The following is a 26033-nucleotide window of genomic DNA, read 5'->3' as shown; positions in this document are numbered from 1 at the left end:
TGAAGGTTGTCCTTTAACTCGGCCAACCATGCCCCTTCAAAGGACTGTTCCTCTGGGTCTAGGATTTCCTCAACTAGGCCAGCCAAACTGGCCACCTCATCAAAAAGGGACTCGGCCCTTGGGGTATTAAGCTTCTCAATTACCCCTATCATAAGAAAGGGAAACATGAATAGCCCACCAAGGGAAGCATGGTCTAGACAATAGTAGATGCCCTTGAGATCCCTATTACCGATCCCGTCATCGAGAATGCTACGTTCCATAAATTTGAGACATGGCGAGTCTTGCTTACTATCACTAGTTGTGCTACTATGCCCCATCTCGGAGTGACCCATTGAGGATGGGGAACCCTCTGCATCATCGGTAATGATAGTTATATCGCTAGTACCACTACTGCCAGAAAACGAGCAAGGCGACCTCATAGGCCTCTAAGGGCCATCAATTACATAACCCTGCTAGGAGCAAGGTGTCGCCATTGGCAATGGTGGCACAAACTGCAACAAGTCATCTCACGAACAAAACCGAAGGGACCAGGTTACCTCCCATCAATCTGAAGAAAAGATTTTCTTCCAAGGAGGACGATTCCCTTTGGGCTCAGTGTCATCAAAATGACTAAAATAGCCTCCATAGTACAGCGACACTCCGAATGTCACTGGAATCATTGGCAATGACGCCAGGAGCCAAAGACCCTCAACATCACCCGGATATGATTCGAACGGATGTCGGCCCCACAATAAACGAAATTATCGACCTAAGCTCGGTAATCAACACCCCACAATAGGATTTTTGGCGATACTTATTCGGGGCAGCTAGAAGCATCCATTATCGCACGACGTTAAACTGCTCGATCACGTCCATTCCACATGATGTTAAATTGCTCAATCACATCCATTATTGCATGAAATTAAATTGCTCGATCACGTCCATCGATCGCACAACGTTAAACTATTTGATCACATCCATCACTGCACCACAAAAAATTGCCCAGTTAGCTCCTCGGTCGCATGAGCCTAAACTTTGTGACCACCTTTCTTTCTAAAAAACCATCTTCTTAAAAATGCCCCACGATGGCCGAATCTCACCCCTCTTTCAAACAACCCGAATGCTTGGGCAACTCGGTTCGGGAATTTCACAAATTGGCTTTTTGTTTATCATTTAAAAGACCTTAATTTCTTTGGTTCATCAATATCTAATTCAAAAACCCCTCTCCCCTTTGACTTCAAAATACTCTCCTAAAAATGCTTTCGAAACAAAGGAATCAGAACCATCCCGGTAATTATGATAAAAAATCACATATGGTCATCCATTCCAAAAGGGTAAAGACTACCTCAAGTAGATACTACACTACTTTATCTCCCAACTCCCAAACTATCATAGCCTTAAAGCCGAGGAACACACCTGAGGCCCGAGGACAACTATGGCTCACTCAATCGAAATTTCTCAGTCATTCTCATCTAAAGCAGTCCGCTCAGAAATTTAAACTCAGACTTTGGTGTTAGTACGGACTTGTGTGTCAACTTTTGGTTGGTCTAGGAAATGTCCACTCAACCACCGTCCGTATGACATGCCAAAGTAGATGTTTGACACCTTCGCCACTCAGAATGCCGCCAGAGGAGTTCCAAGTAGCAACAGATCCTGATCCCCCCTACAACAAACCATTCAGAACATGACACATGGCATTTTGGCTCATGGAGCAAGTTCTAATGGCACCAGCGGGTTTCTGACACACTTGTACCTGATCCAGCCACTATGATTTAAAAGCAATTAAATGGATTAGAGGGCAATTAAGGCAACATTTAATTTTGAAGACTGCATTTAATGGTAAGTAATGATGACTTAAGGGCCATTACCGATGGCGTTTGAGGTGTTCCGACTAGCATCGAGAGATGAATGGTCAATATTGCACCAAAAAAAGATACAATGGTCATCTTGAGCCTGATTTGGCTATAAATAAGGCACTTGACCTTAGGTTTAGTGTATGACTTTTGTGTATTAAGTGTGTAAGTTCTGCCCAAGTAAACCTAGACCAAACCCGAACTTTTACCCAAGCTTTAAAACTTGAAATTTTAACCTGCATAACGACAGTTTGATAAGAAGGCGACTTGGATAATTAGACCTTTTGGGCCCTCTTCTCTCCATATTCACTTGCTACATCTAAGCCCGAAGTATTGTGACTAATCATGGAATTATCGACTCTGAATTAGCGTCGACTCCCGATGCCAGGCCTAGGAGCCCGGCTAGAGGTTCCTCATCTCATTCTTTTTAACTTTAAATCATGTGACCATGTTTTCTTTCATTTCCCATTAATGAGCATTTAATGTCCCATTAAACTCTCTCTCTCTCTCTCTCTCTTCCTCTCTCTCTCTCCTCCCCTTCATTGATAATATTCTCCATTAAAGCTTACATTCTTTTCTCTCTCTCCTACTTTGATTATAAGCATTCATAATGTTCATTATCTCCATCTTTAATGCTTTTATCGTTATTCATGAGTATGATTTAAAGCTTTTTTAGTTTAGCTCAGTTTACTTCGATTTTTCTGTTATTGTAGTTACCTTTTATATTTTTAAAAAGATCTTTATTAAAATTTCTCTCTCTCTCTCTCTCCTCATTAAGCCATTTTTAAAACTCCTCTTGAATTCTAAGGCTAAGGTGTACATGTTATACGTTATTTTTGATGCACTTGTGTCCCCGGTACGAATAAGGAAGGAGTCGGTCGCAACCTAGTCCCACAAGTATCAAAATTACCGGCAGGCGATGGAAGCACTATAGAAATAAGCCTACTTTGAATAGAAAGCAAGGTAAAATATGCTAGAAAGTGATTTTGAGAGAAGGTATATAAACTATGAAATCAAAATTTAAGTTAAATATGCCAAAACAGAGAAAATCAAGACGAACAGAAAGTTGAAACTGCATAACAAGCAGCACCAATGACGAGAAGCATGTCTTCGAGATGTTCCGAGGGTCTCTGGAATCTGTGCGGCGATTTGTTGCACATAACAGTGATCTTCTGCACTGGGATTTGTAATGCAAAGAACTTTCAGACTTTGAATGAACTCGGAGTGCATCGATATGCTTCTTAGTTATTTAGATGTTCTTTTTAAGGTCTCTGGATTCAAAGCTAGAGAATATCTAGAGGTGAATATCATGTGTTTTTAATTGGATTTCATACAAACCTAAGCTTGATGAGCCCCACGATGAGCGCCAAACTATATACTCACGAATCCGAGACCGACCATTTTAAGAGACCTCTGAGATTATAGACAAACTTAGTCATTTAAAAGAGTCAAGGGATGTGGGTCCCATCAAATTCAAATCTAAAAAGAAATCCACCTTAAAAGCCTATTCTTCGCAGATATGCGGCTGAGCCGGCTTATATAGTATGAAATTTGAAATAAACTCAAAAAAACAAAGGAAATAAAATAAAGGAAACAAGGATAATGGATCTAAAGAGATGTCCATAGCATATAAAAATGTATAACTAGAGAAAATAAAGATAAATGAAATAAAAGGAAAAATATTAATTAAACTAAAGGATCTAATAACAAGAATAAAATAAACAAGAGAAAAATGTGAATAATAGATCTGTTAAGAAAAAAATAGAACTAGATAGGTAAAGAAAATAGAAGAACAAATAAAATATGAAAGAAAATAAAAGAAAAGAAGAAATGAACCTGGAAAGCCGGGGCCTTAAGTCCGACACCTTGAAGTTGGGCCCAGATCAAACGATGAAGATTACTCCTCAATCTTCAAGTTGATGATTTTGATTGAATGAAAGAAACCCGTGGAAGAGAAAGATGCTTAGGAATTTCATATCTAGGGATTTTGTTGACTGAAAATGACTTATTTTGATCTTTAAAGTTGTTGGAGTAGGGTCATAGATCTAGAGTTTGAGTTGCTTAAGTATAGGGTTTAGGGCTACAAAGTTTCTATAACTAAGAATTAGGTTAGGATTTCTACTTGGGTATAGATCTACTGAAATGGCTAGAAAAATGACTTATATGAGCAAAATATACTACAAAACGGGAAAGCAATGCTCTGACTTGATCTGGAGATGCCATGTGTTCTGCTCTACAATTTGCAATGAAAACTATTTGTCTTCTATGCCACATATTGCGGCATTGAAATATCTCTATTCCAAGCCTTTATAAGATTCATTAGAAGAGTTTCGCTGATCCTAATGGTGGTGGTCTGATCGAGTTTGGATTGCTCCAGAAAGTCGTGATGTGCAATTTTTCCTTTCAGGTTATATAAACTACTTTGTCTGGAAATCTAGTTTCCTAAGTGGGAAATTTAAATTGTTGACCCACATATCTTGGGTGTTGGGATTATCTGGCTTCCTAAAATGAAATATTGATGGTATCTAAGGATTTTTAAAGTATTTAGGGGATATTTAGATTTTCCAAAGTTTTATATCTAAGGATGTTTGGTTTCCTAGAAGGGGATATTTGGATATATGGCAAATTCAATGAATATTTTGGGCTGGAATATGTTTTGGCAATGACTATGGTTAAATATGTCCCATGGTATTTGAGATAGTGTGCCATATAGTTTTAGAATTCATAAATAAAGTTAAATTCGAAGCAGTGTATAATATCTAACATGAAGTTCACTAGTATGTAAAAATAAATTAATTTTTTAAAATTGAAAATAACAATTTTAGAATGAAATATTTGAACTGTTGGTTTTAATCTTTTTTTGGAGGGACCACCATTTACACCCATCTTTGGGGTGGATGGTTTATACCTCGGGGGATGCAACTATAAGAATATGTCCCCTGGCGGATATAACACTTTATCTATAAAAAAGGGAAATTTACCAACTTATCTATGTGAGATTAACAATTTAACACGATCTATAGAAAAATTATTGTATGCGTCATGGGGGACACATTTCTACATTTGTGTCCCCCAAGGCATAAAACATCCATCTTAAAGGTTCAATGCATGTGTGTGGTACAACCAAACTATTTTTTTTTTTTTTTTTTTTCAGGTGAGTCGGTTTGGTAGGAATTGAGCAAGCATTGCAAATCATCAAGCGCTAACTAATTAAACCTGACTCTTTTCCCTCCAAAAAAGTTGAAACAAATGGTTTACATATTTTCTTCATAAAAATATCTTCTTTTTTTTACATATTCATGATCTTCGTGTTAGAAATCATATATTCATTAAAATTTAAGTCCAAAACCATCTCAAAAATCAATTTTAAGAGGGGACTTATTTCCACACTCAGGATTCATATAAATCTTGTTCTTATCTATATTTTTTATTTCAATTTAAAATAATTATAAAATAATGTACGGCCCTTCCAAAAAGATAAAAAAATGTTAAAAGGGAATGATCTCTTGAATATTTTGATAATTTTTTATAAATAAAATATTTAAATGTAAACAAGCCGGTTTGTGTTCCTTACGTGGCTGATATATGGGCAAAGCCGGTGTTTATGTGAAAAAAATGAAATGGAAAATAAAAGAAAAAAGGAAGAAATAATAGAAATAAAGAAAACAAAGGACACTGTCATACTTAACCAACCAAATAATAATAAATGGACACGGTTTCTATGAGTTTATGTAGAAATGAGTCAACCCTTAAAAATGTATTTTTGAGATGGATTTTCGGACTCAATTTTAAAAGACAAGTAATGGAGATCATGAATATAAAAAAATAAATAAATTATGCAAAATAAAAATAATAATTTTATGAAGAAAACATTTGGACCATTAGTTTCAATTATTTTTAGTTGGTTCACCTATTTGCATGCCTTATACCTGGGGACCGCTATTGTAGAAATGCGGTCCAGCCCCGCATGAAACAGTTTTTCATAATAAACTAGTATTTCTCTTTTAAATAGTTTTGTCCATGGATTAAAAAATGGCAAGTCGACCTGGAATTCCCCGAGTCGATATGGGAATCGCCCAAAACGTACCTTGTTGGCTAAAAAGACGGAATTGCTCGGTTCGTAACAATGACTCGTCCGAGTCGTTGAAAAAAATCGATGAACAGTGCATAGCCAAAAAAAGGTCATGAAAATTGTAGATTGCTGCCTTTTCTTCAATTATTGATCAGTTTCAGCCTTTCCATTGCATTATTGTTCGAATTTATTTATATTTTATTATAAAGCAACGAAAAACCTTAAATCCGCCATTTTTTCAATTTCGTCAGAAATAATGATTGTTTTTTGTTCGAATTAGAGGGCTTTTGAAGGAAGTTGTTTTCTACAGATGATTGTCGTAATTGTTTTTGTGATTCAACAAATATTGGAGGTCGATTTTTGAAGAAATCAGAGGTTTTGTGAAGAACAGTTGACGGAAAAAGAAATTCTACCAATCTTGATATCTAAATCGATATGGGCCGAATTTTTTTATTGAAAACAGAGGGTTTTTGTTGGAAATCCTGATCTTCATTTGCTATTGTAGCCTTCTTGCTTGATTTGGTCAATTTTTCAAGAAGTCAGAGGGACTTTATGAAGAACAGTTGACGAAAAAAGAAAATCCGCTAATCTTGAAATCTGAATCGATATGGCCGAATTTTTTCTTGAAAGCAAAAGGGTTTTGCTCGTAATCATGATCTTCATAAGCTATTGCAGGCGTTTATTGAGATTAAGCAACACTAGTTACTCGAATTTGCAATAAATCGAAAGTTGCTTGAATTTTTAGGTATGCATATGTATTTTAAAATTTTATTGTCAATTTTATTAATGCACTAAAATCATTTTGATTGATACATAATTATGTATGTCATGAATGTATAATTATCATGCATTTCGAATGGAGAAATGATCCTATAGGACCCTCCCCCACCCTTGTGTGTAGGACACCAAAGAATCACCATTAAATTTGGCAAGGATATATAAAAAAGTCAAGTTCCACACCCATGTGATAACTTTTCTAGAAATCTATGCCAACTTTAATGGTGATCCTTTGGGGTCCTACACACATGGGTGGGGGAGGATCCTACAAGATCATTACTCTTTTGAATGAAGCAAAAATTAAAAACTTGTATTTTTAAAATTTTGATTGAAACAAAATAAAAAACTTGTATTTTTTAATTTTATTGTCAAGATATATTGGCATTATGAATGATTGTATCATTGTAAATAAAATTTTTATTGATACTATATCATTGTAATTTTTTTTCTTCTCGATTCTAGGTTTTGCTGATACAGACTATTTTTATCTATAATGTTGCATAAATAAAATAGCTTTGAATTTTTAGGTATGCATATGTATTTTTTAAGTTTTTTGTCAATTTTATTAATGCACTAAAATGTATGTTCTTGAATCTAGATATATATTCAATTTTGATTGATACATAATTAAGTATGTCATGAATGTATAATTATCATATAATAAAAACTTATATTTTTAAATTTTATCGTAAAAAAGAAGATATGTGGTGAGGCTACATGTAGTGGCATTATGAATGACTATATCATTGTAAATAATTTTTTTTATTGATATTATATTATTGTAATTTTTTTTTATTGATTTTAGGTTTGGCTGATATAGACTATTTTTATCTATAAAGTTGTATAAATGAAATCGCTTCGAAATTTTAGGTATGTATATGTATTTTTAAATTTCATTATCAATTTTATTAATGCACTAAAATGTATGTTCAATTTTATTAATGCACTAAAATGTATGTTCTTGAATCTAGATATATAATTAAATTTTGATTGATACATAATTAAGTATGTCATGAATGTATAATTATCATGCAATAAAAAATTGTATTTTTTAATTTTATTGTCAAGAATAAGATATGTGGCAATTTGGTGGCATTATAAATGACTATATCATTGTAAATATTTTTTTTATTGATATTGTATTATTATAAATATTTTTTTTCTTGATTCTAGTTTTGGCTGATATCGACTATTTTTATCTATAAAATTGCATAAATAAAATATTTTGCCAGTAGGAACTAAAATATTTTTGTCAGTAGAAGTATTTTGCATTAACAACAATGATAACTTCATGAACTACCCCTACACATTATCACTATTGATTATTTTTCATGTTGAATTGTCAAGTTTATTTTAACCATTTACATCTTAAAACAGTTGAACCATGACAAATTCTAACAAAGGGCCTGCATGGCAACATAGGGTCAGACTTGATCCCAACAAAAAAGATAAACTTATTTATAATTACTGCTAAAAAGTGATTAGTAGTAAGGTATTTAGGTTCAAGCAACATGTGGCTGGGGTTAAGAAAGATGTTTCTGTGTGCAATAGTGTCCCTAGCAATGTAAGAAAACAAATGACTGCCATTCTCAAGGCTACCAAGGGTAAAAAAAGTCGCAAAGTAGAAGATGAATGAGGAGATAGTTGGCTTATATACGTCATCGAGCAGGATGGATCCACAAAAGCAATATAATCATGACTTGGAGATGGCCACAAGAATGAGCTTGCACGAAATATACCAGAGAGAAAGCGGGTTCGGATTGCTTGGTGGTTATGGCATGGGCATGCATGGTAGGCCCAACTCAAGCATGGATGGTGGGCCCAGCTCGAGCACGCATGGCAGCCTCAGCTTGAGCATGCATGACGACCTCAGCTCGAGCATATATGGGGGGCCCAACTCGAATATGTATGGAAGGGTTGGTGGCAATATGTATCCAGAGGCACTGGATGTTGAGGAAATTGTTCTTGACTTATCTAGAAGCACCAGTATTACAGGTCATAGTCACATATACCAATTTCTCTCAAAGCTCAAGTCACAACATATGACCTACAAAGGCATGGTGAAAGGTACAAGGAACATGTTGGGCAGATATGTTGGTAAATAGTTCTACGTTAAAGGGATCTCTTTTGATGCAACCAATAGCCCATGGTGAAAGGTGCAAGTAACATGTTGGGCAGATATGTTGGTAAATAGTTCTATGATAAATGAATCCACTTTGATACAGTCAATAGCCCATATTTTCGGCCTATGGTCAACATAATCCAGAGATTCGCGCCTGGGGAAAACCCCCGACTGCATATGAGCTCAGTGGGCCGATCTTGAATGAAGAGGTGGATGAAGTTAGGAGTTAATTGAATAATATAAACAGGGTTGCCCAAGAACATGCATTACTCTCATGAGTGATTGTTGGTTGAATAAAGTTAGGAAAAAAGATTATCTTAATGTCTTAGCTTATTCCCCAATAGGTACAACCTTTTTGTCTAGCAAAGACGTCTCAGGGAAAAAAAATGATGCAAACTTATTGGTACGACTATATGACCAAATAGTGGAGGAGGTGGCAGATAACCATGTGGTCCAGTTTATTACGGACAATGTAGGTGCTTGTGTTTCTACAGGCAGCAAGTTGATAGATAAGAAGAAGCACCTAGTATAAACCTCGCGTGCTATACACAACATCGATCTTATGTTAGAGAAGATCAATGATATCAAAATTGTGAATGAGACTCTAGAGGCAGCGAGGTTCGTGTCAAGATTTATATGTAACCACTCTAAAATTTTATTTTATTTAGAGAACAATCTGAGAAAAAAGTGATAATCAGGCCTCTGTTATAACCCCCTTTAACCCAAATTACTTGGTTGTGGACTCCATTCGGGAATCCCAAGCTGCATTGAAGAAATTGTTTACCAGCAAAGAGTGGTCAAAAGACCCCCTCTTGAAGTCTAGAAATGACCTAAAAGTGGAAGGCATAGTCATAGATAGGAGGTTCTAGTCTCAGTGTTCCAGTGTCGTAGAGGCCACTGCCCCTTTGGTCACTGTGTTAAGAATGATGGATGCTGACAAAAAAGCTACTATGGGTATTCTTTACGAAGGTATCAAGAGGGCCAAATCAGCAATTGGGGAGAAATGTAGTTTTGCTATTAAAATGATCGAGATTATAGAAAGAAGATGGGATACCAAATTGGGCTGCCCAATTCATTATGTAGGTACATATATATTTGTTTCCTTAGAGTGTTCAATTTCAAAAAATATTTTTAATGTGCATTTAAATGACCTTTAATTATTTATGTATTTTCTAAATTACTACTTCAGCCCAAAAATTTTCTATTTGACACTTGAACATCCAAACAAGATTGTAGAAGGTATCAGATACATTATTGTTAGGCTGGAGAGAAGCCATCGAAACCAAGTAGAGGTAATACAGGAGGTAAGATTTAACATTTGGATAAGAGCTTCATTGAGTTGTTATATTTGTGAAGAATAACAAATGCATTAAAACGAAATATATTTTTGTAGCTTTCTATGTGTATGGATGCTGTAGGATCATTCGAAACTAGACTTGCTAGGAATTCTCAAACTATGATAGATTCAGGTTAACCCTTAACTAATATTTTATTATTTTATATCTCTAATCTTATGAATTGTTCTTGCCCTTATAATGCTTTTGCATTTTAATCCAGCTAAATGGTGGAAGATATATGATATTGATGCACCTCACATAAGGAGGATAACAATCAAGATGCTCTCTCATACATGTTCTACTATTAGGTGTTAGCGAAATTGGAGCATGTTCCAATGGTTGCACACTGCTAGAAGGAATCGACTCGCTTCGAAGAGGCTTCATAAGGTAGTCTACGTTCATTATAACTTAGACCTCCGAGAGCAAAAAAATAAGAAGGAAGCTTGAAGACTATAGGCCGATATACTTTTACCCAATATTTCTCACAGACACAACAGAACAATAGGTAGTAGAGAAATAGTAGCCAGTGTTGCACAGGAGACCATTCCTTGAGGCTATCGGTGAAGAAGATCGTGAAAAATGTGATGAACAATATAAAAGAGGAAGTTGCCTGCCAAAATCGCCACAATTCGTCGGAGATATCGGTAGTGTTGCACAACAAAACAATAGGTAGTAGAGGAATAGTAGCTAGTGTTGCACAAGAGACCATTCCTTGAGGCTATCGGTGAAGAAGACGTGAAAAAGGTGATGAACAATATGAAAGAGGAAGTTGCCTGCCAAAATCGGCACAATTCGTCGGAGATATCGGTGGTGTTGCACTTAATGATGGAGAGTTAGAAGGGGGTATAAGGAAAAATGAGAAAGATGATGATTATGCCACCACCCTATCCCAACCAAATTATTCACATACAGAGCCCTAACAGTAAGAGGGTAAGGACGAGTACGACAATATATGTGAGCATGAAAGATGGACAAGCTTTGAGGATTTTGGATTAGGAGCGCAACAAAATTCTAATACTTAGAGATTTGGGAATAGTCAAGTGTCCACTAATTTGGATGATTCGTTTTTAGATCGAGTTAATGAATTGTCACATGAATTCAATCAATGACACCAGTGTGATTAAGATGAAGAACGACGTCGTCTTTCATTTTATTATTAGGTCATATTTTACGAATTGTATGTTTTATTATAGTCTATGTATGATGATATATTTTATCCATGATAATTCGAAGTTTTTTTTATATAATATAAATTTAATGATTAAAAATAAAAGTTGTTAATGAAAGACCCTCATTTTTTATGGAATTTATAAGAATAATATTTATAATAAATTTTAATAATTGTTTAGATTTTTTTTTTTTGAAGGCGATGGATTCCTGAATCGAATTGCCGATTCACTCGCCTCGGTGTCTCTTTTGGGTGCACGATCCTTTGCACCGATCCGATTTTTAAACCATCCGCTTTTTAATCCCCTGGTTTTGTCGTAGTGAGGCAGGAGAGGAAAGAAGAATTGCAGAGGAAGATGGTAGGGGCGGGCATGAAGAGATCCAAGGTACAAGAAGAAGAAGGAGAGAAGTGTTCGCTCTGGGCCAGAAACGACGGAGAAGATAGAGAAAGAGATGAAGCAAAAGCTAACGATGGGGTTTTGAAGGAGGACGCGAAATCTGAGAAGAAAGAAGAGTCTGTTTCAGAGCATAAGAAGAAAGAGGAGAGAGAGGAGGTGGTTGAAGGTGTGGCTTTTGTTAGGGTTAGGGAGCAGTGGAACTCTTCCATGTTTAATTGCCTTGGTGGTGTTGACAACGAATTCTTAAGCAGCGATCTTGAAGTTTGTGAGTCCTCTCTCTCTAGCTTCTCTATTTCTCTCTCTAAGATGTCCTATTTCTCTCTCAATTCTACTCTCTCTCTGTATAACTCCTATCTCTCTGGTAAACACAAGGATCTCTCTCTGACATTTATCAATTTTACTCTCTCTCTGTATATCTCCTATCTCTCTGGTAAACACAAGGATCTCTCTCTGACATTTATGTAGGATTTCTCAATCAAAATTTGAACACAAGGATCTATTTCTCTCTCTCTGACATTTCTGTAGGATTTCTGAATCAAAATTTGATCTGTCGAGAGGGTTTGATGTCATCTCTGTTTGATGCACCTTTATTTTTTGTTTGGTTTCTGTTGGATTATTGTTTAATATTCATGTTGAATTTCATTTTATTGTTTTGATCTCTTTTAAGGATCTTATTTTTGTTATTCCGAATTGATTTTTTCTCTTTCATCTTATCGTTCTCTTCTGGTACACCTTTCTTTGTTGTTTATCGCCCCTTTGGTCTTTGATAGGTTATGAGTATGATTGATTTGCATGTGGACTAATCCTTGCAATTCGTCTTTCAGGATGTTATTCTGATGCCTTTATTGGTTTGTCTCCCCTATTGATTTGTATCCCCTTAAATTTGTGATATCATGCCCTTCTTTTAGGGTTTATATATCATTTCTTATTGTGGACCAAATATCTCTGACTAACATGAGTTGTATGCTCAATGCTTTTTAAAAGTTTTATTTATTTCAAACAAGTGGTAATTTAGATCTGACTTAATTGAGCTGAGCTAACCGTAAACTGGTTAGGCATCATCTCCTTTCATATGCATGAAATCTTTGAATTTGTAATGAGCAGTGACCTTATTTCTATGATGCAGAATTAACACTCACTGGAAGTCCCTATCTCCATTTTGTTTACAAATGGCTCGAACTTTGAAAAGTTTCAGTGGAAGAATATGGTTTTAGATAACTAACTTCCATGAAGGAACGTCTCCAGGCCCATGATTTAGGGTAGATTTTGTTTTTATTTTTTCATTATTTTCCAAAACTCAGTGTTTTAGGGTATTGGTTAATGCCATCACTTCCAGCTCTAGTGCTGGGTTTGAAGGATTTTATTTGCTTGAAAGTGGCATTCAATACACCAATCAGAACAAGGGAAAGTCGCATTCATTGTGTTCAGATTTCATGGACTGAACTGAAGGTCATGAGTTATTTTGTAAAGAGTCCTGCTGAAGAATTCAGGCTTTTGACAAGATTGATATGCAGTGCGACCCAGTGATGATTTGTGCAATATGGAACTTCAGGATAGCTACGTTTCTTAACAATCTTAAATTTTTGTGAAAAGTGCGCTCCTTTTTTATGATTAGTAAGGGAGCTCAATTGTAGAACTACGGATTTTATGGGAGTATTGATACTTGGTTAACGCAGTTCCAGAGGATAGAAGGATAGCCACTAACAGGAGGAAAGTAGAAATATCGATGATGATGATAGTGAAAATCAGGGTCCAGAAGACTTAAGTAGGAAAAACTAGGCTGTGCAACATAAGGAATTTTATAGGATTGACAATATGAGGATACGGGAACAAGGTTCATTAATTTTTGAAGGTCGTGTGTAATTTTTGATGAGGAAAGTCTAGTAGTGAAGCTTTTATTCAAATTCAACAGGTTCTACTCTATTATAAAAAGGTAGATAACTTGGATATTTCAGGGAATTCTATGAGATTTCATTGTGTTTGGAAACATAATTTAAGTTTAATGGGCTCTGATAGCTGTTTCCAGTATGTCAAAATACTATATGGGATTTAGCAATGAAGAAGATGGTGGACCTTTTGGTGTTACATGGAAGGATGGTGTGGCAGGATATGAAAGGCTGCTCTCAAGGTGGATAGTTATAGACTGGAAGATTCTCAAAATTTATCAGATTTATAACTTTTGACAACAATGTTTATTGATATTCATTATGATATTTGTGTGGCATTCCACAGTACTTTGTAGCACTACTTGGGAACGGCAATAAAGGAAATAACTGGTGGTCCATTAATCAATTCGTCAAGTTTGAGGGACATTTTTAGAAAAGACCTGGGTTGATGGTGAATATTTCCTTTATTTGGTTGTCTCTGGCATTGTTTGATTTGGGACAGAATCTGACTATCCATTTTACAACTGAATTGAAGTTATAACCCTTCTCATTTTCTTACAACTGAATTGAAGTTATAGTTCTTCTTAAAATGATAAATTAGATAAAGCATTGATTGATTTGGGACAGAGTCTAACTATCCATTTTACAATATTCTTGATACACAACTATTTTTTTACTTGTACGCAAAATTAAACACTAACAGGATAAATTTTGAAGGATATGTGACCAATAAGCATGATAAACTCATATATCTTTTTGACAAGCTGGTATTCACTTTGTTTCTTTGAATGACAAATTTAGATCTAATTTTCTGATTTTAGAAATTGAACCAGTTGAAGGTCCTGAATTTCTTACTTTTCTGAATGTAAGCTATGTATCTCACTGGTTCTGTGGTAGGTAAGTCTTGAGTGTCTTGTTTGAATCAAGGAGCACTAAATAGGTAAATAGTGAGTGGACAGAATGGAAATTAATTGTTTTCTCATGTCTTTTTTGTCTCTTACTCCATCGTGGAAGCATGCTGTTGCTGTATAAATTTTCCTTTTTCCCATCCACTAAAGATAAACTTGCTAAGGGAAACAAATTTTATCCACGTAATCCAAAGACCGCCCACTTATTCCTTTTTAAAACAACTCTTTAAAACTTGCTCCACATCCTTATCATATAGGCTTTTTACCTCCTAAAAACCTTCCTAAACCAAAACAAATGTCTTATTAAAAAACGTATCCCTAAAAAAAAGATTATTTTAAATTAAAAAAAGACTCTAAAAATAACCAACTTATCCACCTACCTAATTAAAAGATAAGACTTTCCTAAGATAAAAAAATGGACATTTAAAAAAAAAGAAGACTTTATCAACTAAACAAAAACGACTCATTACTAATATAAAAATCAACCTTTTAAATCCATCTCATTTTGATCTGCATCACATGTTGTCATGAAATTTTCTTAATCTTGGAAGAAATTTTGGGATGTAAACTAAACTCAATCAATCATTACCAGAGCAAAATAAAGTCTATACCTATTTTTAAATTCTTGTTCATGCTGAGCTTTGGGTCATTGCAAACATATCCTCTGCTTCGTTTTTTCCTTTCTAGTATATATAACAATCAAGGTTTCAAAAAACGCTAGGCTGCCTCTAGGCGGCCAGCCTGGCGCCCAACGCCTTGGCGAGCACCTAGAACCTTGGGCGCCCTGTAGTACAAGTTCTATATATATATATATATATAATATGAATAATGATCCTATGATACCCTCCCACACCCATGTGTGTAGGATCCCAAAGGATCACCATTAAATTTGGCACAGATCATCAAATAAATGGGTGTGGGACCTGACTTTTCCAGAGATTTGTGCTAAATTTAATGGTGATCCTTTGGGGTCCTACACACATGGGTGTGGGAGGGTCTCATAAGATCATTACTCATATAATATATACATATATTTGTATCAAATTTGTAATTTATTGCGTTTGAAAATATTATATTATTGTAACATATTTTTTATACAAACATATGAGATATCACAAGTTGAGAATAACCCTGTTCAAAATTTCAAAATTCAAACCATACAAATAGTCTCCGACTTTCCATATTCCATAATAAGTGAAAAAAGTTTAGGAAGCTTCTTCAAACCACAAAAATATTTTTGATTCTCATAAATAGGTATAGCAAAGACATTAAGGTTTTATGGAATTGTTCTTTTAATTTTAGGGGTTGAAAAGAATCCTCATAACCTATTTAAACATTTTTGGTGGTCAAAATTACACCCTTTTCCCTTTTGGTATCTTAAAAAAAAAAAAGCCAACGTCCCTGGTCGCTTGCCTGAGCACCTGCATAGGCGTCCGCCCAGGTACATCTGCCCGTGTAGGGCTGTTTGGGTCTGGGCGTGCAGTATTTTGGTCCAGGCCGCCGAGGCGGGCGCCTAGGCACTGGGCGGACCCTTTTTTAAGACATTGATAATAATGTAACTGTTTTATGTGTAATCCTAGAGAAATTGTCTATCTTTGAATTATCCTTATAAAATGTGATTCAGTTTTTTAGAATCTGATTAGTGAGGCTTTTCTATGGGACTGGAAATCATGCAATTTGAACTAGCACTTTTCCATTTCTTACCCTCTGTGTGTTGTGTTCACATGCATGGTGCTCGTGTTTGCTTGTGTGTGTCAAGTGGTAGGAGATAGAGTTGCAGTTGTGATGCATTCCAAATGACAGAACTAAAGAAAATGAATAAAAAGTAAATAAAAGACTGAGGGGGTGGAGCGGACAAGATTCCTCAATTGGCAAAGGGCTTCTCCAAACTGCCTCTCAAGCAGGTTCCACCTAAAACTTTGCTCCTCTTAGAGCACATGGTGATAGGATTTTAGGCATTGCTTGCCCTCTCAGGTGGCAATTCTACTGGGTTTTTATTTGTGTGGCTGGAAAAGTTTTTCTATGGTTGCGATATGGACCACCCTCATAAGGCGAAAGTTTCCACATTATTCATAGGCCTCACATTTTTCACCATTGTTTTCTGGGGCCGTTGTTGCAGGAGGCTCCATTAATGTTATTAGATGGGATATCAGGGTAAATGGACCTCATTGGTGGTTGGCTGTTAGGATCAAGCAAGACTCCAGTCTCCCGAGTCCCCAGCTCTCCTATAATGATGGGCCTCTTTGACTAGAAAGCCAACCAGTTTTCTAGTGGAGTTTTGGGATGCAGTTTTTCATTTTCAGATTCACACTCTTTGAGTTGGTGTTGAATTTCTTTTTCTCTTTTTAATTTTCCTTTTTTTCCCCTAACGTTGTATTTCTCTCCTTTCTTCTTTTTTCTTTCGTTTTTTTTTAATTTGTCTTTTGTCTTTCCACAACTTAAGGTGCACGATATTTATTGATGTAGAACCTTTCTCAAAAAAAAAAAAAACATTGATGTAGAGATTTGATGAATAAAACATAAAATTAAGCAATCCAAATAAAGCACAGGCGCCAATTTAAGGGAACCAAGGTTTCCTTCCCAAAACCCTATCTAGGGAGCAAAAGCTTTTGTTTACTTTTTCCTCTTTTCAAAGTCACGTAAATGGCCCCATAGAGCCCCACACATCTATTTTTATTCTATATAATGCCCCTATCAAAAATAAGAATTACTAAATAATCCTAACAAAACAAAATATTCTTAGCTAATTTTGACTAATAAAACAAAATATTCTTAGCTACTTTTCCAGACAACTCCTAAAATCCTAAAAAAAAACAAGAATCCCTGAACAACTTAAAAACCCTAAAAATAAGCTCTAAAGTTAAAATTAAGATATACATCCTTTGAAAATACAAAACATTAAAAATAAGAATAATTTTGTCCTATAGGACACCCTGCTTGGAGCAAACCCGTTCTTGAGTTTTGAAGTATGCGAAGATGAATTGAGCATCAAAACCAACTTCTTCAATCTTCTTCTTCTTTGTTGGCTCAAAGATTATATGCGGTAAGAAGAATCCTCAAGAAACAGATTTGATATGTATATTGAGGAATTGATAATTTATCGAATGTGGCTAACCCTGAACCCGCATTGAAAATCATGTAGGAAACTTCGAACTCAATTTTCTGGCCTTTAGAGGCTTTCTCGACATTTATCAATTACTTTTTGAATCCAAGACCACAATTTGTAGTTAACAATTTTAAAAACGGCAGAGGCAGCCATGGTACCTGGACGGCCCTAAGGGTAGGGGGTTGGGGTGGGGGACATATATTGTTTTGTAAGCATTTTGTGAATGTGTGTGCATGCACGCGGGCATATTTTCTTTGCAAATTCCAAGCAAAGCACAAGCATTTATTAAAAGGAACCAGGTTTCTTTCCCAAAACCCTAAGGAGCAAAATAGAGCTCGATGCATCTCTTTTTATTCCATATTTTATTATAAAAGTCAATACTCCTGCTATCCAAAAATGAGATTGACTAAATAGTCCCAACGTAGGACAAAATTGTAATATCAGTTTTGCCCTCGATAAAACAAATAATTCCATAAGCATTCTAACAACTTTTCTAAAGAACTCCTAAAATCTTAAAAATATAATAAAACCCTAGAATCCTTAAAAAAATTTAAAAACCCTAAAATTAAAATGAAAATATATATCCTTTGAAAGTAAACAAAAATTAAAAATAAGTCTATTTTTGCTTCATCATTTATGTCTTGCACTATCTGAATGAACCATTGGTTACAAAAAAGAAAAAATATATTAGGTTATCTCAAAGGATTTCTTTCTTTCGGCTTACCTAATTACCTTGAGGAAAACGCATTCCACAATTATAGGGACTAGAGATGGTATATTATGCTTTTGTTGTCATCATTTATACATTGCACTATCTGACTGAACCTTTGATTACAAAAAAGAAAAAGTATATTAGGTAATCTCAAAGGATTCTTTCTTTCGGCTTACCTAATTAACTTGAAGAAAATGTAAGCAAGTATAGGGATTAGAGCTGGTATATTATGCATGTGTTTTTGCATGCTTTCAGTCAAATGATGAGATAGACATGATTATATTCACTTATCTTTCTATCTTTCCTTTATCTTGACATCCCCAGCCAATTGATCTGTGAGTGAGGATTAGCTCCCTTCTTGCAGGATTTCTCCTTTTGGTTACATGTGACTTGGATGGTGGTTAGTTTGGTTGATAATTACATTTCTGTGGACATTGTATATGCATTGTTTTGTAATGTGTGATTCGACCTTGTAACCTGAAGATGTTGTTTCATAGTATATGTAAACAGCAGTACTAATTGACTAGCATGATGGTGTATAATGAATGTCTCAACACTATGAAACTGACCCGCACAAAATTATGTTCAGGTCTTCTTGGAGCATTTGCTCCTTGTATGCTCTACGCAAGCAATGTTGAGAGGATGAGGTCTGGTGGATACCTGGGTAGCTGTACGAGTTATGCATTGATTTGTCTTCTGGGCTATTCAATTTGCGGTTCCAATTGTCTGGCACCATGTATAACCCATCCTAGCCGTACAAATATTCGTAGGCAATTCAACTTGGAGGTAAATCCTTTTTTTTTTTTTTTTGTAGCTTTATTGGCTAGTTATTATCTGATTTTAGAATGAATACTTCATGGATATTCTTCCTAGTTGGAATTTTTTGTTGCATTTGTGTGGTTGTGTGCCTGGATTTTGAGGGAAACTTGTGAACTTTGTATATCTCAGAGGAGGGAAATTAGTATAGGAATATAGGGACTCATTTTGAGTTCCATGTTTCATATTGGTGCGGTAGGCAAGTTTTTGCTCTGTGATGTGTGTCTGTTAGCTCCTGATTTTTGCGATTTTTTTGAGAATTTTGTGGAAACATCCGAAACCTTACCATATCTCTTATTGCAATTAATATAGGGTTCAAATAATGTTCTTAGAAGACATTTGGGGTGGTTATGAGCCTGTTAGACAGCTGCACATTGAAGTTAAGACATCCAAGGCATTAAGGATCTCCTCTTTTTTTTAATTTGTATAGCATCTTTTGTACAACGTCATCTTGTATTGGTCATTTGGTCTCGTTGGAGACTTGGAGTCTATGGCTGTATGCAGTATGGGCTATAGAGTATCATGTATGGACACTAAATCACTAATATACTATGTACTTATGTTTTTCTTTGCACTGTTTTATGGCTCGTTTGGCTCCATGATCTAACAAACCCAGGTTTTGAATTAAAACCTTATTATGCCAAACCTTGGTTATTTTAAAACATGGTTAATGAAACAAGAATGTTTGAATGGCTTTGAATGGGTACCCAGGTTATGCAAATCTCATGTTGGGATCATCTTCTTGTATAACCTAGTTTGCTATTGGGGGTTGTTTGGAAAGTTCGACAAGAAAATATTTATTAGAAAAACATTTAAAATATGCAAACAGTTTACAGGAAAAAATTACTCAAGCATGCTTTTTCCCATGTTTGGTAAACACAGTTGGAAACAGGCAGAACGAGAGAGAGAAAACACATCAAACTTGAAATTGTCTCTCTGAAATTTTAAATTTGATATAGTATTTCTCTCTAAAATTGAGACAGTTTCTCTCCCCAAAAATTCAAAATGAGATAGCTTCTCTCTCTAAAAACTTTGGGCTGCTTTCTCTGTAAATTTTTTGAGAAAGTTCCTTTCTCTAAAAATTTCAGGCAGTTTCTGTCCTCTCTCTCTAAAATTTTAAGATTCTCTCTAAAACTTAAAATTTTAGATAGTTTCTCTCTCTAAAATTTATTAGTTAGCTTCTCTCTAAAATATGATATAGCTTCTCTCTCTAAAAATTTAATATTCTCTCTCTAAAACTTAAAATTTGAGGTATTTTGTCTCTAAAAATTTTAAGATAGTCTCTCAAAATTTTCAGGTAGTTTCTCTTTCTAAAATTTTATATAATTTCTCTCTCTAAAAATTTTAAGATACTTTCTCTCTCTAAACTTAAAATTTGAGATTCTCTCAAATTTTTGAGATAATTTCTCTCTCTAAAACTGTCATTTATTTTTTATCTCTAAAATTTAATATAGTTTCTCTATCTAAAATTTTAAGATACTCTCTTTAAAACTTAAAATTTGATATGGCTTTTCTCTCTAAAAAGGTGAGATAGTTTCTTTCTCTAAAAATTTATGGGTATTTCCTCTCTCTAAAATTAGATATAGTTTCACTCTCTAAAATTTTAAGATCCTTCTCTCTAAATTTGAAATTTGAGATAGTTTATCTCTCTAAAAGTTTTCAGTTAGTTTTTCTCTCTAAAATTTGATGTAGTATCTCTCTCTAAGATTTTCAGATGCTCTCTCGCTAAAACTTAAAATTTGAGATGGTTTCTCTCTTTAATTTGTGGGGGTATTTTGGTGGAATTAATTGTATTTGATAAAGTGCGTGGCTCCGTTGTGTGATAATAATAATAATTACTATCATTATTACCAAAGTGGTGCGCACCTTCAAATAGTGCCAAAATATGCTGTTTCAGTATCAATAATAATAATAATAATAAATTATTATTATATATTAATGTAATACTATTATACATGTTATTATATTATGACATTCATTATTAACAGGTAAAAGTTTATATAAGGGTGCGGCCCTAAACAATCAAATTAAGGTGCACCTCAAAAATTCTTTAGAAAAGGTTGTTTTGATACTGAAAACGCCTCAATTCGATCATGTCGACCTCAAGTCTTGGAAATAGTGCATCTTGTAGCATATTATATAGACCGTCAATTTTCAATTGTTTATAGATCTGCTCTATTTACACTATTTTTTAACATTAAATTTTATAATTAGAGATGAAAATAAATTTTCATGGCATCATACGGATTTTTGATACTGAAACAACATATGTCGACACTATTTGAAGGTGTGCCCCACTTGATTGTTTAGGGCCTCGGCCTTATACAATTCTATTTTTATAGTAATTTTGTATTTCTAATATCATTATATTATAATAAGATTAATATTTGTTATTCTCTTTGTGTACGTTTCCTATTAATAATATTATTGTATTATCATCAGTTGTACTATATTGTATTCTCTCTCTCATGCTTACACAAAGTTAGGTTTTTAATATGCCAACTTTTTCTTTGACTTTGTGTACCATGTTTTGACCCTCTTTCTTACTTTCAAAAAATATGATTATGGGTCCAAAAAAGTTACCAAACATGTTTTTATCCAAAATACAATAGGCATGCAAAACATGATTTTGGATACCCTTGGATCTAAAGGTTCCATTTTTTATTCAAAGAAACAAAATTTCAGTGATTTAAACGTGTTTCTACATCCACTCACATGCATTTATATAAAGGGTGTGGTTTCTATAAGGTTGCAACCTTAAACAATCCAATTAAGGCACACCTCCAAATTTTGTCATAACATGTAATTTTGGTATAAAATTCCTAGGATTATCTCAAAATCTATTTTCATATCTAATTATAAAATTTTAAACTCCAAAAATGGTTAAAATCATGTAGATCTATAACCATATGAAAATTTTGAAAATGCATGGTCAAAATAATGTATTGCAAGATGCACTATTTTTGGGACTCGATCTTTTTTTTTCATATACATACATCTCGTTGTCGAGATGATCAATTAGAAGGTTTTTCAACATTAAAACAACCTTTTCTGATGAATTTTTGAGGTGCATATGTAATTCTACATTTTAAGGTGGCAACCTTATATACACTTTTTCCTTATGATAAAAGAGTTAGTCAGAATACATATAAATGCATGAATAGACATTTTCAACACTCGTATGTGCATATATGTGTGTTTGGACAGCACATTTATGTGTCTCAAACTTCTAGGCGCTTGAGGTCCTAGGTAGCCACCTAGGCGTCCTTAACCCTCCCGGGCACCTGTGGGGAAAGTAGATACTCATTAGTTGGAACGTACATGTGCCATAACCACTCGGGTAGGCATTTTGTCCTTCTTTCCAATGAGATCCCTCTGAAAAGGTTAAAAAAAGGGTTCATCTTTATTGAGTTGCGACATGGGGCTATATTTGGAATGAGGGATAAAAACATAAAAAAAAAGATTCTGTCTTGGAAAAGCTTTTTCTGGTTGGACCACATTTGTGTTTTCTGCACTAGAAGAGTACTAGTGAGTTGTTTCGGTGCACATAGTTACTGGCGTGTCGAGAAACTATTTAAATTATTTGTTTTTAGCAGTCTTAGTTTGTAATGGGTTGTTTACAAATTGAATATTATATTAGAAATGGGAAATTTTCTGTATTTCATCGTTACTATATTTACAAAGATGAAGGATGCATCTACCTCTGGCAGATAATCTACACAAAAGGTTACCTGAAAGAAATCTGGATACTCTACTATTTGTATGTGGCTGATGGGTAGCTAGAATGACAGCTTACGTATAATTATTCTTATGTTGCACTGTTTTGTGGAATCTGGATTGATTTGTTGATGCTGAAAAGCTGCTAAAGATTAATGTATTATATAATAGCAAAATAAATTTACTTTAAATTGTCAGTATTTATCATCTATTTCCATTTAAGATAGGTGGAATTGGCAGTCACAATTGAGACTAGCAAAAAGGAGTGCTTGTAGGTGCCATTGGGAAAATATTATTCTTATATTAGGTCAGGGTAAAGTAATACATATTTTATGTGTTACCAGTATTATTTTAAGGACAAGGGACAAAAAATAGCAAAAGAAATATAGAGATATTGTACCTGGGCAGGATTCTCCGTCCTGAAACCAAAACCATATAGTCGGTGCTTTAGGTGATTTAATATTATTCTTATATTATTAGTTCAGGGTAAACGAGGCATATTGTATCTGTTATCAGTATTATCTTTTTAAGATCAAGAGACAAGAAATAATCCAAGTACTAAATATTGTTGAGAAATATAGCGCCTTCTACCTGGGCAGCATTCTAGGTACCGAAATTTCAAAACCCCATTTTTCAGTGCATTAGGTGATTTCTATTGGAAAACATCTTCCACAGTTGGCTTTCCCAATACCGATAAGTGAGTCCCAGGTGTTTCTAGTATTCAAAACATGAAGTATAATGATCCCCTATATTATATGACTTGCACGAGACTCCTTTCTAGGAAATCGTTCATTCAGGATCACTTTTCAATTTAACCATTCACAAATCCTGTTATTTTTTCTTTGGATATTTGTTAATTTGTTGCCCTCTCATGTTTTCTATTATTAACATTGGCAACCTTTTTTATTGTTCAAATTGTGTTGCCCTCTCATGTTTTCTATTTATTCACATTGGCAACCTTTTTGATTGTTCAAATTGCATATCAATCAGTTTTCTGCGACGCAATGTAATAAGAAACAGGAGATCAGTTGTTTAGATTCTTTTTTGAATCTAAAAAACCTTCTATATTCCTGGAAATAATTTAACTATGCAACTTTCTAACAAGATCTGCATCTAGGAATTAATTATAAATTTCGCTCTCTATTCCGGCTGTTGGGTTGGAATCTTGCCTAAGTTACTTGGTTTTGTAGGACACCATTTCGCGTCCTAATCATCATCTATCTAATATTTTCATGTTCTCCATTTCATTTGTTGGTTATCACCTCATTCAACATTCTAGTAATGTATATCCCATACCAGAATGGAGTCAATGGACCTTGCTTTTCATTTTGTTCTGATAGGAGGGTAGTGTTCTAGTTTTTATTTCTGTTGGCTGAAGTTTGTGAGGGGAAGAGAACAGGGGAGCTGCAGTGCTTTGATCAGATCTGGATGCTGCACTTGCATTGAGGATGAGGAGCACCTTGATAGATGGGATGCCCGATGTGACCGTGCAAGTCATTTCTTTTGCCACAACTTTGCTCTCTGTCAGGAAGGTCGTGAGCTTCGACGAAGGCTGCCTCATCCTGGTTTCTATTGCCAATCGATGTTGGTAATGAGCCCTCCTTCAAACCAGGCTATGGCTCATGGACCTTAGACTTGAGGATCGATCCCATCATCGTAACCATGTCTGAAGGAGGTGCTTTGTTCTCATTATTTGTTTCTTGGTCTCGGCTATATGGTAATTTGATCTAGATGGGGAGGCTGAACTCAGGTGATGTTACCTATTTTACAAACTAAACTTGTTGGTCCTCGTGCACATAGTATTGCTGCGATATTGTTTGGTATGAAAGTGTCCTTTTGAAATTGGTGCTTGTTTCTAAACCCAGAAAAAAGGAGGGGAATAAGGAAGGTTTCACTCTGGCTCTTATGTAAGTGCTAAGGAGCCAAACTGAAAATATGAGCTTCTCTTTTTTGCAAAATTGTTTCATGCGAGCTGGACCGCATTTCTACATATAGCGTCCACAAGTACAAGGCATCTTAAAGAGGGATGCAAATAGGTGGTCAATCTAAAAACAATTGAAACTAATGGTCCATATAATTTCTCAATAGAACTTTTATTTTTAGTTTTGGAAATTTATTTATTTATTCATATTCATGATCTTCATCTTAGAGATTACATGTCCTTAAAAATTAAGTCCAAAAATCCATCTCAAAAATAGATTTATCAAGAGGTATGCATTTCTACATGTGTGGGCTTGGCATGCATGCTAACCGCATCTTCTTCTTTTTTTCTTTTGACCTTTGGAAACACACTTGTATGGATATTCCTTTCTGTTGGATATTCTTATTTATCTATTGCGCGATACCAACTACCTACTGCATTTTTATGGTTAACATTGGGTTGGTTGGGCCAGCCCAAATGGCTGGACCCCAAAAATTAGGGCTTGGGCTATAAAATGTAGCGTGAGAGCTGGGCCACTACGGCTCGAGGATAGGGCCGGGCTAGGCTAAGCTTGGGCTAGCTCCACGTTAGTGCCGGCCCAGCTTGAGCTTTTCTTAACATATTGTGTGCTTTTATTGTATTTGGCCAGTCCCTATATGGACTAGGGCCTGGCTGGTCTGGCTCATTACCACCCCTATTCATTTTTTGTGTTTGGGAAGTCGGAATAAGTTAATTTTAGATATTTGGAAGGCAATAATATGCTATACTGTAGCATGCGTTTACATCCTGCGTAGATGTAAACTATTGCCAAGTGCATTATTCGATGGTTCATTTATTTATTTTTGGTAAGTCAGCAGGGGAAGGTTCCTGTGCTCAGTTTCAATTACCATTGAGAATAAAGGGATTATTTATACGGAGACCATCTATCTTTTTTTACAAAGAAGTCACATTGATTTTTGTTTCTTAAATTTCAAAATAGACGGTTGTAAGAGTATTTTTTATTAGACATTAAGTTTTAAAAAGAAAATTTCAGACTTCGTAACTAACCCCAAGCGACATTTAATGAATGAGTATGCATAAGAAATAAATGGTTTTGTTATGGACAATCCTTAGAATACATATTGCGATTAAGTAGAGGTGATGGTTTCGTACAGAGTTAAAGATTTAAAATCGGACCAAGAAGCGCCTATCAGCAGTACTGGGCTGGATCATATACTTGACATTAGGCGAGTTTTGGGATTCTATTTTCAAGATCAGACTGT

General features: G+C 34.9%; 1 protein-coding gene and 1 long non-coding RNA gene across 2 annotated transcripts; both read left to right on the top strand.

The window, feature by feature from the left end:
* Positions 1-11621: 11621 nt before the first annotated feature.
* On the top strand, positions 11622-24692 carry LOC105420890 (cell number regulator 8-like). The gene is made up of 3 exons (XM_011626193.3): positions 11622-11970; positions 18907-19103; positions 24250-24692. Exons 1-3 carry the CDS (start codon positions 11664-11666, stop codon positions 24481-24483), a joined length of 738 nt encoding a protein of 245 aa, XP_011624495.1. The 5' UTR covers positions 11622-11663; the 3' UTR covers positions 24484-24692.
* On the top strand, positions 13730-13997 carry LOC148781744 (uncharacterized). The gene is made up of 2 exons (XR_016058312.1): positions 13730-13833; positions 13938-13997. It is a non-coding gene; the product is annotated as an uncharacterized LOC148781744 (long non-coding RNA).
* Positions 24693-26033: the final 1341 nt, after the last annotated feature.

Source organism: Amborella trichopoda, chromosome 6, assembly GCF_054954075.1.
Source record: "Amborella trichopoda isolate Santa Cruz 75 chromosome 6, AtrichopodaSantaCruz75HAP2 v2.0, whole genome shotgun sequence".
NCBI lineage: Eukaryota > Viridiplantae > Streptophyta > Magnoliopsida > Amborellales > Amborellaceae > Amborella > Amborella trichopoda.
The sequence above is the reverse complement of the archived record's forward strand: the minus strand, read 5'-3'. Positions and strand labels throughout refer to the sequence as shown.